The sequence below is a fragment of the Octopus bimaculoides genome, chromosome 3 (genome assembly GCF_046866305.1).
Source record: "Octopus bimaculoides isolate indiv1 chromosome 3, ASM4686630v1, whole genome shotgun sequence".
NCBI classification, from domain to species: domain Eukaryota; kingdom Metazoa; phylum Mollusca; class Cephalopoda; order Octopoda; family Octopodidae; genus Octopus; species Octopus bimaculoides.
The window spans coordinates 105,351,441-105,366,529 of record NC_142930.1 but is presented as its reverse complement, the minus strand read 5'-3'; the positions used below and the strand labels follow the sequence as shown (position 1 = coordinate 105,366,529).

At 34.4% G+C, this 15,089-nt stretch overlaps 1 protein-coding gene across 1 annotated transcript in view; it reads right to left on the bottom strand.

The window, feature by feature from the left end:
- The window catches only part of LOC106880771 (meiosis 1 arrest protein-like), a 148,429-nt gene that overhangs the window by 90,573 nt on the left and 42,767 nt on the right, over positions 1–15,089 (bottom strand). Inside the window, exon 6 of the mRNA XM_014930867.3 lies at positions 12,777–12,921. Within this exon, the coding sequence (XP_014786353.1) occupies positions 12,777–12,921 (145 nt within the window). The remainder of the gene's footprint in view (positions 1–12,776; positions 12,922–15,089) is intronic.

The window sequence follows — 15,089 nt, the reverse complement described above, 5'->3', positions numbered from 1 at the left end:
CTCAAGCCAAGCTATCTTCAACACCGCTGCCCCTACTACAATGAGGCACTGGCATCGAGTGGGTTTAAGGACTGGATATCCTACATGTAGTTTGGCTTGCTCCACCCTTTTCGCTCAGTGTCAAGACTTGTGTGTGAAAGATTTTCCTTAGATTGATAGCCAAACATTTCACACACACACACACATAAATACAGGCATTTAACAGACACAACCTAAGAGTCTCCTTTAGTTGTGCACCTAACATAAAAAAAACATTTTAACAAGTACCCACAATACGAGGGAGGAGGCAGGTTACTCTTGCAGGGTATATAATAACTGTCCAGTAGGATGCTAATGTGAGGCTGAAGGGGTCAGCTATGAGGCTAAAGTGATACATAGACCTGTTATCTGCAATAACAGTATTGAAACATCCAACAGCAGATTAACCAGATCTCATGCCAATACAATTGCTTCGCCCAGAGATAATGACCAGTCTGGGACCAGCATCACTGAAGATCCCGGTACTACTGTCACAGATAATGAACAATCCATGGACACAGATAGAGTGACCAAGTCTGAAACGTATGTTACCACCAGTACAATTGTCATGCCTGGAAATGATGACCAATCCAGGATCACTCAAGTAGAGAGTTATCATTTACGGAGACATGTGCGCGCCTGCACACCCACGTACATGTCTTATTTGTTTCAGTCATTTGACTGCAGCCATGCTGGAGCACTACCTTTAGTCGAGCAAACTGACCCCAGGACTTATTCTTTGTAAGCCTAGTACTTATTCTATCAGTCTCCTTTTCCAAACTGCTAAGTTACGAGGACATAAACACACCAACATCAGTTGTCAAGCGATGTTGTGGGGACAAACACAAACACATATACACGCACAAACATATATATATACACACACATCCAGGAAGTAAATAGACACCTTTAATTTTCAATATCTTTTATTTAATACCAAAGCGAACAATTGAAATGTAATCGATAGGTAGGACTACATACTTTAGTATTTAATTGACATTCCCTTTGCAGTTTTTCATTCAGAAACTGTTTTTGGCATTGAACAGATGAGTTTTGTGATTGTGTCTTGTAGAATTTCTGACCTCTTTTCATGCAACAATTGAAACAATTCATCCTTAGAGTTTTTCATATAGCTCTATCTAGTATGACCCAAAGATTTTCAATTAGGTTTATGTCAGGACATTGGCTTATCCAAGGAAGCTTTTTGATCCCATTTTCAGTCAGCCATTGTTGATTCTTTTTCACTGTGTGGCATGGAGTCCCATCTTCCATGAATAAAAAACTCATTTTTCGTTATGTTATCGTGTGAATACATCAGAAGTAGGCCTTGCTTAAGTATTCAATGTATTTTTCAGAGTTTATGGTCCCAACACATTCAATCAGCTCACGACTATTGCTGGTGACAGCTCCCCATACCATTACAGAGATACCGCCATGTTTCACAGTTGGTTGGAGTCGTTTCAAATCAAATTCTTGATTGGGAAGTCTCCAGACTCAAACATGTCCACTGTCTGAAGATGATGCAAATCTGGATTCATCTGAGAAAATCACTCTATCCCAAAATGAACTGGATTTTTCTGACATCTCCTTAGCCCATTTCTTTCTTTTCAATTAATATCTTAATATTCTTTTCAGTTAATATCAATTAACTGGTTGACAGAGAGGTTTTCTTCTAGCTGCTCATCTATAATACCCAAGCTTATGCAGATATGTAACACACATTGTTGGACTAACTTCTAGCTGTTTTGCAATGTCAGAAGCCTTCGAACGGGGTTCATTTTCCACAAATCTCTTCAAACAGCAAAGATCCCTTCTGAAGGGCCCAGGTCGGCTGGGACGAGAATCTGTTGATTCTTTTCCTTGGCTTTTGAATTGCACTATAATTCTATTAATAGTAGCAAGAGGAATTTTAAAATTTTCGCTGGCTAAGACCAGCCTCAGATTGCCCAACAATACGACCTCTTTGAAAATCTGTCAGTTCTGCTGAATTTTTTGTGCGTGGCATGGTTACTCATCGCAAATGTTTAATATAATGGCACCTGGAATGAAAAAGAATAATTACATTGTAAATTCTACACCACTGAACACATATTAAGACACTTAGATCAGAAATTTTGAAAATTAAAGGTGTCTGTTTACTTCCGGTATGTCTGCGTGTATATATATATATATATATATATATATATATATATACATACTAGCAGAGATACCCAGCATTGCTCAGGATTAAAATGGCATAGTTTGTATATAATATATTATAGTTATGTTGAAACAAGTGATATGGGAAAGTGCAACGTTGACAACAAAACATTTGTGGAATAAATGATGGGCTAATTTGACTAAGCAACATACTATGCATCCGTTTGGAGTATTTCAGACCCTAACCTGTGGGGGTTAGGGTTATGTGATCTTTGAACACACCGAAAAGCTGTCAGTGGATATACTCTCTTTTGCAGCAGTCAGCGCTGTGTCTAACGTGACCCATCATCTGACATTTTAACACCTCTTTTGGGTTTGTTGTCCTACATTACTCATAAAGTAAATCTGGAGGAACTGTTGTTGTTCATTTGTGGGTAACAGGGAACCAATGAGATGATACACTTTCTCTTGAACTTTGATGTCGGTGTAAATTCATGTTTATCTATCTTCTTAGATGCACCAAATGATGTCATTTGCAGAGTTGTATTGTCTGATATTGTTCAGAAAATCCTTTGACTGGATGGAAGTGACTTCTAGAAGATCCATAAGAGGTTGAGAAGGAGTTGATAGTGCTGGCAATGTTACCTGACTGCCTGAGCAGCACATACCATTTGTTTCATTTGAAACTTTTAAAGCTCTACAGAAAAGACAATTTGTGTTTAGCACACCAATTAGGACAGAGTTATTATTTTTATAAGAATGGGATGGTTCAGGAGTTGTGAAGAACAAATTTGCACATAGTCTGTTTCTGAAAGCTATTCTACTGGACCTCTGTCTAATCACTAAAATATTGATTAAATGATTGCAGCATGGAAGGTGTTTATAAGCCATTTAAAATAACACACAAAAGCCGTCAGATTCACTTCAACATTTAAATTTAATTTATCAAAATATTTTCGTCGCTTTGAGACCGCAACCTGTTCACTGACAAAATTGTGCTGCATCAGTGAACAGGTCGCGGTCTCAAAGTGACGAAAATATTATGACAAATCAAATTTAAATGTTGAAGTGAATCTGACGGCTTTTGTGTGTTATTTTAAATGGCTTATAAACACCTTCCACGCTGCAATTGTTTTTGTTCCAGCACACGATCTCAGATCAGGTCACTTGCTATGCAAGTACATCTCCGTAATTGATTAAATGATTCAGCATTAAGTGCTGCAACATGCAGTTGCTGATCTTGAGAAAATCTTATCTAACTTCTCTCTTCAGACTCTCACCTTCAGTTTTCGACATAACTACAGAGTTGTACCCACCCGACTTTGGAAGGTCATAACTTTCATAAAAATGAATATTTTAAAATGAAAATTTCTATGCATATATTATTTATTATGTAGATTCTGAATATACAAATATTTTCGGTGAAAGTGTTTCGGAATGGGGGTGGGGGACAATTTTCGGAAATTCCAACAGAGTCCACTTAAATTCCTTTTAACTTCCAGGAAAATGAATATTTTTTCGTGAAATTTTCTACAAATATACCTTGATGTATGTACATTTCGAGCATGTAGGAATTTTGAAGGAAACAACTGCAGGTTATTTGTGAGAAGTGTTCCCCACTCGGTGGTGTTTCGGAGCAAGTCGTCCATAATTGTTTCATTTTTCTCTATTATATGCGTATGTGCATCCGTAGATTTCTAATGAAGTAATACGCTGCTTCTGTTCTCTTCTACTTCTCTACTAGAAACGTTTACTTTGGAATTTACTTCTATTGAGAAAAAAAAATCCTGTGCATGTTATTTTTAACGTAAGTTTTCTTATGATGGCTCCTGTTCACTGCCTATTACTTGTTCACTTGTTCACTGCCTTATGGACGACTTGCTCCGAAACACCACTGAGTGGGGAACACTTCTCACAAATAACCTGCAGTTGTTTCCTTCAAAATTCCTACATGCTCGAAATGTACATACATCAAGGTATATTTGTAGAAAATTTCACAAAAAAATATTCATTTTCCTGAAAGTTAAGAGGAATTTAAGTGGACTTTGTTGGAATTTCCGAAAATTGTCCCCCACCCCCATTCCAAAACACTTTCACCGGAATTTTTTGTATATTCGTAATCTACATAATAAATAATATATGCATAGAACATTTCATTAAAAAATATTTATTTTTCTGAAAGTTATGACCTTCCAAATTCGGGGGGGGGGGGGGGTACAACTCTGTAGTTATGCCCAGTTTTCTACAGTCCTCCTCGCTTTATACTTGTTTCTGGAGAGATTACGTCTTTTCTTTGGTGGCATATTTTTTCCAATGATGTAAACAAAAATTATGAACATAGAAAGAAATTATACATTAATCCCTATTTTTGTAAGCAGTTGTATCAGTAAAAATTTATTTGATGAGAGCAGAAAATGAAAGAAGAGAAAGCGAAAAGAACAGAGAAAGAAAGTGAAAGATGTATGTATGTCTATATGAAATGGACATGTATGTGTGTGCTTGTGCATGTGTGTGTGAGAGAGAAAGAGGGTGCGAAAGAGAGATAGAGTGAGTGAGTGAAGGTGTGTGTCGTGAGGATTGATGTCTTTTAAGGTACACACACATATAGAAAGTGTGACGTCATTGTATAAAATATTTACGATAGTTGATTTATGGAAAAGATAATGATAAATTTTTGAAATGCAAATAATTGAATGGAAATTAAGTTTAATTTGTAGCCAAAATAGTACTGAATTTTTTGATATCCCATACATCAAAATCTATAACTCAGTTTTGGAATGCGTAAGGAATATATATATAGTACAGTATCTCACATTACAATAGAAACATAATACTGAAATAGTGTAAGAGATAAGAGATTGCTCTAGGCTTGCATTAGGCAAGAAGTTGGAAATTTTTTTGGCCCATGACACTGCATGGACCTTGGCTTTTGTATTTGACGCCTGTTGCTTTAAGTATTTTATTTCGATCTTATGTATATATGTATGTATAAGCCAATGAGGGAAACCTCTACATGGTTGCTAGACCTGGTAGAAATAGCAGCCAAATCTCCCTAAAAACACCCTACTGTCTTAATCCGACAATTCTGCCTATATAGGAATTATTGGAATTATTTTGCGGCCTAATGTTTGAAGGTCGTGCTTCACCACCACATGCTAAGTCTTCCTGGGTCTACCTCTTCCACAGGTTCCCTCAACCGCTAGGGTGTGGCACTTTTTCACACAGGTATCTTCATCCATTCTCGCCACATGACCATACCAGCACAATCGTCTCTATTGCACACCACAACTGATGCTTCTTAGGTTCAACTTTTCTCTCAAGGTACTTACACTCTGTCGAGTATGCACACTGACATTACACATCAATCGGAGCATATTGGCTTCATTCCTTGCGAGCTTATGCATGTTCTCTGCAGTCACGGCCCATGTTTCACTGCCATGCAGCATGGCTGTTTGTACACATGCATCCTCCTCTCCACCTTACTCCTTGGATGCAGCACAAATCTACACGTCTCCGTTCAAGCATCTCACCAGACCTACCTTTCAGTGTGCCAACTCTGAAGGTGTGGGAGGTGTGGGCCTGTGAGACCCTGAGATGAGGGACAACAGTGTTATGTACCTGAAAAGAAAGCTTGCATTTGGCAGAATTCATAAACAAGCAATAGCCTACAACCGGCATACACTACACCATTTGTATGCACTATATGATCGATAAACCCTAGGTAAGGGTGGGGATGGAGTTAGGCTCTTAGAAGTGTTTGTGGGAAACAACCAAGCGTGACAGAGGATAGGAACCTCCGGTACAGGTGAAGGGGGTGGGAGGGCGGGCGGGCGTACTGCGAGCCAGCAAGTTTAGATGAGAGCATTTTCTGCACTTGTATACTATAATCAGCCAAATTTAGACAAATTTGGAGAGAATGAATTAACAAAATGATAAACTTGAATAAAATAAATAAAATGTGACGATTAATGGATATACATGAACTTAAGACAAACAAGGAAGACAAAGCTATGGGAACTTTGTTTACATGGTAAAGAAATAGAGAGATAATAAAGAACGAATGGTGGGGTTTATGATTTACGCAGAAACAGGAATACATGAACAAGGTTGGAAAGACAAAATTTTTTATCTGAGCAACTTCTGAAATTCATAGTCTATCAGCAAACACATGTATATGTATGTATATATATACATGTATATGTATATATGGTTGGCGTTAGGAAGGGCATCCAGCTGTAGAAACTCTGCCAAATCAGACTGGAGCCTGGTGTTGCCATCCGGTTTCACCAGTCCTCAGTCAAATCGTCCAACCCATGCTAGCATGGAAAGCGGACGTTAAACGATGATGATGATATATATATATATATATATATATATATATATATATATACATATATATATATATATATATATATATATACATGTATACATATATATATATATATATATATATGCATTTACATATATATATATATATATATACATCATGCATATATATACATATATAAATATATATATGTGTGTGTGTGTGTAATTATACATCTACCTTCTAGGAGATTTTAACGCTCATGTGGGATCTGACCATGACTCGTAGCCCATTTGTGTCGGACATTTTGGTATTGGAAACATGAACGACAATGGTTAGAGACTACTTGAATTTTGCACATATCATAACCTGTGCATCACCAACACATTCTTTGCCAACAAGCCATCCCGCAAGGCATCTTGGAGACATCCAAGATCTCACCACTGGCATCAGTTGGATTTCATCATCACAAGAAGATCCTTTCTGAATCCTGTCCAGCTGACCTGTAGTTACCACAGTGCAGATTGTGACACAGATCATTCACTAATAAGAAGCAGGGTGAGGATTCTGCCTAAAAAAGTTCATCACTCCAAGAAAGTGGGCCGACCATGCATTAACACGGTCAGAACCTCGGACCCTACATTGCTAAAATGTTTTGCTGGTTCTATCAAGGTTGTCCTCAGTAGCTGCCCATCCTCCTCAGCTGAAAGTAGGTGGAATTATAACAGGGAAGCTATGTATACCACATCAATAGATACTTTCGGTATGAGTGAAAAGCAAAACCCAGATTGGTTCAGTGCTGGGCTCTCAGAGCTGGAACCAGTTATCAAAGCAAAGCGACTGCTCTGATGCAATACAAGAGTGATTCTTCGACAAAGTCACTCGAAGAACTCAGAAAGGCAAGAAATAAAACCCAACTGACTGCCAGACGCTGTGCAAATAGGTATTGGCAGGAAATCTGTCAGAGTATCCAGTCAGCCGTTGACAGTGGCGACACCCATGGGATTTATGTAATCAAAGATAACTTATATATACATGTGACTACTCCATCTTCTCAGATGGTTGATATATCTTCTTGTGCTTCTTTGTTGTCAATAGCATATCTAACTTTTGGTGCTCTCAGATGATCGTTCAGTCCTGCTGCTTTGTAACTGTGTGCTTTTAGTTATTAAGGTCTGCACATATTACCACTCATTCATTACCATAGGACTTTCAGTAGATGGAATGACAAATGAGGTCACCATAAAGAGACATCTATACATCATTGGAAAACGATGATAAATGCTTGTACAACATGAGTACCACCCTCTGAGTTTCCATGATTAGTACCTAGAGACAGACTGATGCGAGATGATCAGTAATCACATGAAACTGCAGGTTTCAGAGAGTGTCCCCCTCCTAGAAAGATGCTATGATAACAGCTAAGAGAGGGAACTCCTAATACCTGGTGGTTATGATTTACATGCTAATTAACCCATAGTTAGGACCCTGGCAAGTGCTGCTACTCTAAACCAGAGTTAGACCTGGGAACAATTGTGGCTAAGAAGTAGTTCCACACTCCTCAAATCCTTGAAACTCCTGAACCAGGGCCCCACTAGCAAATGCAATTTAAGATCACATCCAGACATACATATTATCATCACAGTTATAGCTGCTTTTCCAGCCTTGCATAGGTCAGGTGAGTTCTCTCCAATACAGCATTTTGCCACTTATTGCTCTATTTCATCATCTCTTTCAAGTGGTTCAACTTCCCAAAATCGATTTGTGCCACACATGGTGCTGTGTTTCAATGGCTAACCCAATCTCATTAGTACAGGAAAGGCTAGAGTACCTATAAAAGTCTTTTAAATACAGTTTTGAACTATTCTGTGTAATTACTTGAAGTAACCTAAAGATGTTAACTATATTTACACAAGTCCATTATGAAATAATTCTACTGAATTAGCATTTGAAACACAGCATCACATTTAACATAAACTGAAGATTATTTCAATACGAATATTCATACTTTCTACGGTTTATGTGTATATATATTTGCATCTATATAGATTACATTACCTTAATTCTACGTATAACAATTAATAATTACTGCTGATGTGATTCTATACAATTAGTAAACTCAAATTTATTAATCATTTGACTGCAATTTCAATCAGACATGCTGAATATGCAGCCAAAGTGAAACTTGAAGTCCTAGTCAGCTCTAATATGACTGAGAGAGAGTGTGTGTGTGTGCATGCGTGCTTGTGTGTGTTAGTGTGTGTATGTGTGTACATGTGTGCAAAAATGCATGTATGCATGCATGCATGTGTGCATGTGGTGCATGAGTGTAAAATTTTAATTTTGGTACGGATACTATAGAGCAGTTTTCTTTCTTTTTTTGAAGAGTAACCAAACATAGGGTTATGATTTTAAGATGCTAACTCCAAAATTGAAATAGATATTTCCATGCAAAAAAGAGTGATAAATTGCATTCATCCTAATCACTATAAATTGCTTCATTTTAGTAATTTTATATATGAGTAATTATAGTTACAAGTAATTCAATATTTGATTACAGTAAGAAAAGTTGATTTAGTACTGTAAAACAGGGAAGTGGCAGATGATTTTGCAAGATTTTCTCTGCAACTCAGCTAAATATTAAAAATGTATTTTATTGCTTGGAAATTGAATCTTCAACTGACAGTAACCAATTAATTCAACCATTAAAGCAATTTACTAAATCTATTTTTTGAGGCCATTTGTTTTCTGAAAATAAATATTAATTAACCTCACAAATATATTGTTGTTTTTAAATATAACTGTAACATAGTCTACCACAAGTTATTTAATAGTTTCACTTGTTACAGTTAAATTGCATTCACAGTTATAGGGAAAATAACTTTAAATTTTAAAGTATTATATAAAGATTATTTCATATGATGAATTAGTAATACATTTAAGAAAATAGTCAGGTTTATTACTTAGCAAATTTCAATGTCTATGGAAGTTCTGTACATGCCCGCCATTTCTCAATTTCTGATAATATTCCATAATACTTTATTTACCTGAAATGAAACTACCTGAACATTTTTGCAATTTAATGAGAACTTTTGAACAAGTGCACAAAGGTCTTCCAATCTAGGTTTCATCTTTGATAATCTACATCATAAGTTATCCTCTGGTTAAAGTTGGTTTCTTAACTTGGATTTTTGTATTTGTAAGAACTGAAAACCCTGATTTACAAAGATATCTTGTAGGAAAGGAACGAAGCAGCTTCATTGTATCATTTCCAACAACTAGCTTTTTGCTTCTAACATTCAACCAGAATGTACTATATATTCAATTATTTTAATGAAACTATATCAGTCATGTAATTTTGAACTTCTGTAAACTTTTCTTGTAATTTATTAATGTTGACAAAATCTTCAAGAAAATTGTTAATGCCGGTACTAAATGGAATTCACACTCAATAGTATTTCTTGAAAAACTTCTGTTGGAATGCAGTTATTGAATTCTGTCATCAAATTTTGCTAGATGATTCAATATAATATTCTGTATGCTATTAAGATTATTATAATCTTATTTTAGTAGATCAAATGCTGGAAAAGATGCATTTATTTTCTCCATCAAACCAATAATTGTTTGTTCACAGCCTTTTAAAAAAGTTATTTGAGTCATTCACAATCCAGAAAAATATCAGAAAGATAAGCTAATTGAAACATCCACTTGAAATCTAAAAATCTTGTAGCTAAAGGAGTTTCTCTTTTTTTTTTTTTTCAGATAATAAAATTTCTATTTCACTTTGTAATAGTATACTTCATTATAGAACCTTTCTGTAAAATAACTGTTTGAATTCGGAGGAGATAGTTCATATGCTCAAATTTACAACTGAACAAAAATCACTGAAGAGTCTATCTATTATTGAGGGATTTTTAACAATGTTATTCTTCATTAAACCCAATTCCAATATACTTTTGAAGTAAGATTTTCTCTACAAAGAAAAGAAAACTTTAAAATGAGGATTAACTTTCCTTGTTTTGGGGGAAAACCCTTGATAATTTCCAAGCATTAGGTTGTGCTATCAATTCATATGCTGAAATATTCATTCCATTTTAATTACTCTTTATTAGAAATGGAATCTATCATTTCAAAAGTATTATTTCCCATAGCTGAAGTAGAAAATGATTTGCAGCATAAAATGCTCTCTTCCACACTTTTTCATTAGGATAGCACATATAAACCAGATGGGCATCTTTAAGTACAACTTTTGGTTCTTTCAGCTGATTTCTAAATTTTTGATTTGCTTTCAATGTGGAAATTAGCTACCTTTAAGATCACATGAAATATTCCCCAACATACCTAAAAATTATATCATTTGACTATGAAATATGTTGTAAGTTCTTAGCAAAATCTTCTTGACATATAATACAAATCACATCAATGGTTGGTGGTTTTATAGAATTTTCTCCAAATGTATGAGTCTTTCTTGATTCACCTAGAAACGCAATATAACATCTATGGAACATTTGCACAGAAAATTCAGTTCTATTATTTGAACTACTTAAATGTTTTTACTTCAGTTTCTTTTCCTTTTTATATAAAATCTTTGAATTTCATCTCCAGGCGCCTTCAATTTTATTGTTGCCATGTGTCATTACTGAACACTTCAGAATATATCATCACACACAGTACTCCAACCATTCAATGTGTAATAGTATATAGCAATATATGTAAAAATTGACGAGTATATTCACATTCTGACAATGAGATATAAGAGTTAACAGTCATATATAATTATAGACTTATTAACTGACATAAAGCAAATTTTAAAATATTTATATATTGATAGCTCCTTTCATCACAAAACTGACTTAGGGATTAGTTATGATATTACCTTTGTATAAATCAGCTAAATTCACATAAAAAAATAAAGTCAGATAGAGCCAGCCATATATAATTAAAGCTATGGATACCATCCAAGCCTACACTGTAGAAAATATGAAAGTTTCCTAAAAAGTTATTTTTCATAATTTAATGTTTTTCTATTAAATATATAAATTGCAAAAAATAAATGTATGAACATTAAACAAGTGAGATAAAGACAACAAATATCAGATGAACTTTTTTTTTTTGCTATTCTAGCTATTTGATATCTAGTTATTTTTTAACTGTGATTTTCTGTTCATCATTTTGGGAAAAATCAAAGAGTAAATAGATTTTTAATATTTACCAAAAACATTATAATAAAATAAGTCATAAATAACAGTAACAACAACTGGCTGGAAAAGTTTGTACATTTTTAACAAAAAGAAAATACTTTATGACCCACGAAAAACATTGGTAACCCTACTTTGGATTGTGCTCCTGAAGTTAAAAGACATGAAGCTTCTAAATTGGTAATAAAATAAGATTTACTTTACTGAAGCTGATTTTGTTCTTGCTTACAAAATGGGTTACATAGCTTGATTAAACAATCTTCAGATATATTTTGTACTTATACACACAGACAAACACAGAAGCTGCATGCACCAACAACAGACACAGCAGTGTATACATACACACATACAAAGACATACATTCGTATTAAAGAGATAACACAATGTCTTAATATTGCATTTTCTTAATACAGAAACAGATAAATAAAAAAAACTAATTTCAACATCGATAAGTCAGAGGGAATATTTCACAAATTTTCTGTCATATCTATTAAGAGTTCAAAATGTGCAGCTGTTATTAAGTGACACCAAAATTTCTGATGCTATAGAAATGTGATCTTTTTTGACTAAACACAAGTCTTGGAAGTCATGTTTTTTGCTACTTTTTTTTCAAAAGATTATTACTTAATTATGCAGACATGATTAATTCTTTCCTTTGTGTAGCTTAAATTACAAAGGGAGTCATTTTACCTTGAATAAGACCTCAGTCTATAGTATTCTCAAAATAATTCGCTATCTATTTTTGTTATATCTAAATAAAGAGAGATATACAGATGTAACCATTCTGCTATGCAGCACAACAAAAATACCTCTATCGAAAATAAATTTAAGACATATGAACTACTAGTGCAGTATAATATACAACTAACCATTTTGAATGAACTAAAAACCACACAGCTACAGTGTCTTATGATATAATCCAAAAGCACAATGTAGAAAATAAAAAGTAAAGAATAAATGAAGAATGAGGAGAGTGGGATGACATTGTGTATTTGTGAGTTAGTGAAGAATAGAAGACAGATAGACATGGGGATATTTGTGCTAGTAATGGTGATTGTATGAACATTATATCTAAGATATGTTTAGTTGTTTATCCCAATTTAAGTGGTACTTACCAGATTCTATTGAAATTGTTTCAATAACACTTGCATCCATTGAAGAGCTCTGGGAATTATCTGAGTGGCTTAATGGATTGGAGTCATTAAGTGTCTCCCCTGTCCATGTCTCTATTGTGTTATTCAAGCCAACAACTTGAACATGCTTAACGAAAAATAAATAAACATATGAGCAAAACATACAGAAGGAAAAAGCAAAAGAATAATTGAAATGAAAATTTTATTTTACATGACAAGAGCCTAGAAGAAATACTGAAAAATATCTGTTATTGGAAGTATTTTCAATTAAAAATAAAAATTACAACACATGTTTAATATTAACTCACAATTATCAGTATAGAATGGATTTATTATATAATTCAAAATAAATTTCTACATAGTTATATATTGCTATTTTGAGCATCAGCAGTTTATGTGATCTCATTGGAAAAACTATGCTTGAGATTTTCTAATGGTATCACAAAGAGGAATAAACTGGGTTTGTCTGAAGATTCAGGTCACAACTTTCCAAGATAAGATAATCTGTCAAGTTTTAAACGAAAATTAGCTTAATATGTTTCCTAATGTATTGGTATAACAATGCTTTTAAATTCATTCCCTCAAATTCCTTACATTCATCCCTACAATGTAACTGATGAGCAAACATTTTATGGAATACACAATGTACTTGGAACATCTTAACAGTTTCTATAGAAATAACTGCTTAGTTTTTCTTCTGCTTTAATTTTTTAAATATGTGTAACAATAGCAATAATAATGATCTATTGATTGCCTTTACATGATAAATTACTTATTTCAATCAATGTAATTAAATTTCAGTAAACTTGGTATATGTAACAAAACACATACACTCACAGATATACACACTCTCACACAAATACATGCACACTCTCCTACACACACTTTTGAATAAATTAGAAACGGTTTTTCTTTCACAATTTTATACTAGAAGCATGACTATGTTCCAGCCGAATCATTTCAATCAGAGTTTTTCTTATTTTTGCATATCTTACAGTTTGGAACACTGAAGGTCTGAAATATGCTGTTGTCAGTATCCTTAGTATGATCATTAGGATATAAAGTGTTGCTGGTTTCAGTATTGTCCATTTTATAATGGGAAATTTTTATTTATGCAGACTGTAATGTTAGCATCTGACTGTCAGAGTTTCAAATTAACAGGCATGTGTTTGGCTTCCAAGATTACATATCATTAGTCACATGATTATTCTGTTTGTGATGTATATTGTCTGTGTACTTATCAATTTTTGAGAGAAAAAGCATGGATGTATTGCCTGCTAATATTTTTTCCTGTCTATCTTTGTCTTACAGTGTCTAATGTATTGGGCTGAAATTACTCATAAATGTATAGTGAAGCTACAAGAGAGAGTGTTGTGCTTATTCGCTCAGCATAACAGTTAGAATCCTGAAGTTTACAACTTTATTTTGACAATGAAATTTAAAACAACAGCTTTTATGTGCCTGGTGGCCTTGGAAAAAGATGTGTGATAGATGAGACTGAAAGGGCTGAAGACAGACACCCTCCACTTTGGCAAAACTTTCATCAACTTTTTCAAGTTTCATAAAGAGGAAAATAAGGATGACTGGAGAATTGTCACCAACCAGTAAAATTTACAGAAAGATGGATGAGAGCAGCAAATATGGTCCAAATGAACAAGCCTGCCCTGAGCAATCACCTTTAGATTGAAAGGGGCAGCTGGGAATGTGCTGGTGGTTAGAGTGACCATGGCTTTTGTAGGGTTTCCATGAGTAACTTTCGGAGTTTTCCCCACTTTTAGAGAAGTCCATGTTTCAATTGTTTTGTAGGAGGAGTGTTTCATTTTTCGTTATTTCTCTTGTTAAAATGTTTTTTGTGTAACTCCACACTGAATCACCTTAAACCATATTTGATCTTCTTGTCAACGCTAATGGATAATAAAAAAAACACTACTGTTATTATTATTATTATTATTATTATTTAAAAAGGCAGTGAGCTGACAGAATCATTAGCACCCGGGTGAAATGCTTAGCAGTATTTAGTCTGTCTTAACGTTCTGAGTTCATATTCAACCAAGGTTGACTTTGCCTTTCATCCTTTCGAGGTCGATAAATTAAGTACCAACTGAGTACTGGAGTCGATGTTATCGATTATCTCTCTCCCCACAAAATCCAGGCCTTGTGCCTGTAGTAGAAAGAATTATTATTATCATTTAAGATGTCGCACAGTATCCAATATCGCAATGTTGTTGATTGATGATATTGTGTCTACCAGGGGTTTGTACTGTCTGTCAAGTCACAACAAAGACCTCAGACAGA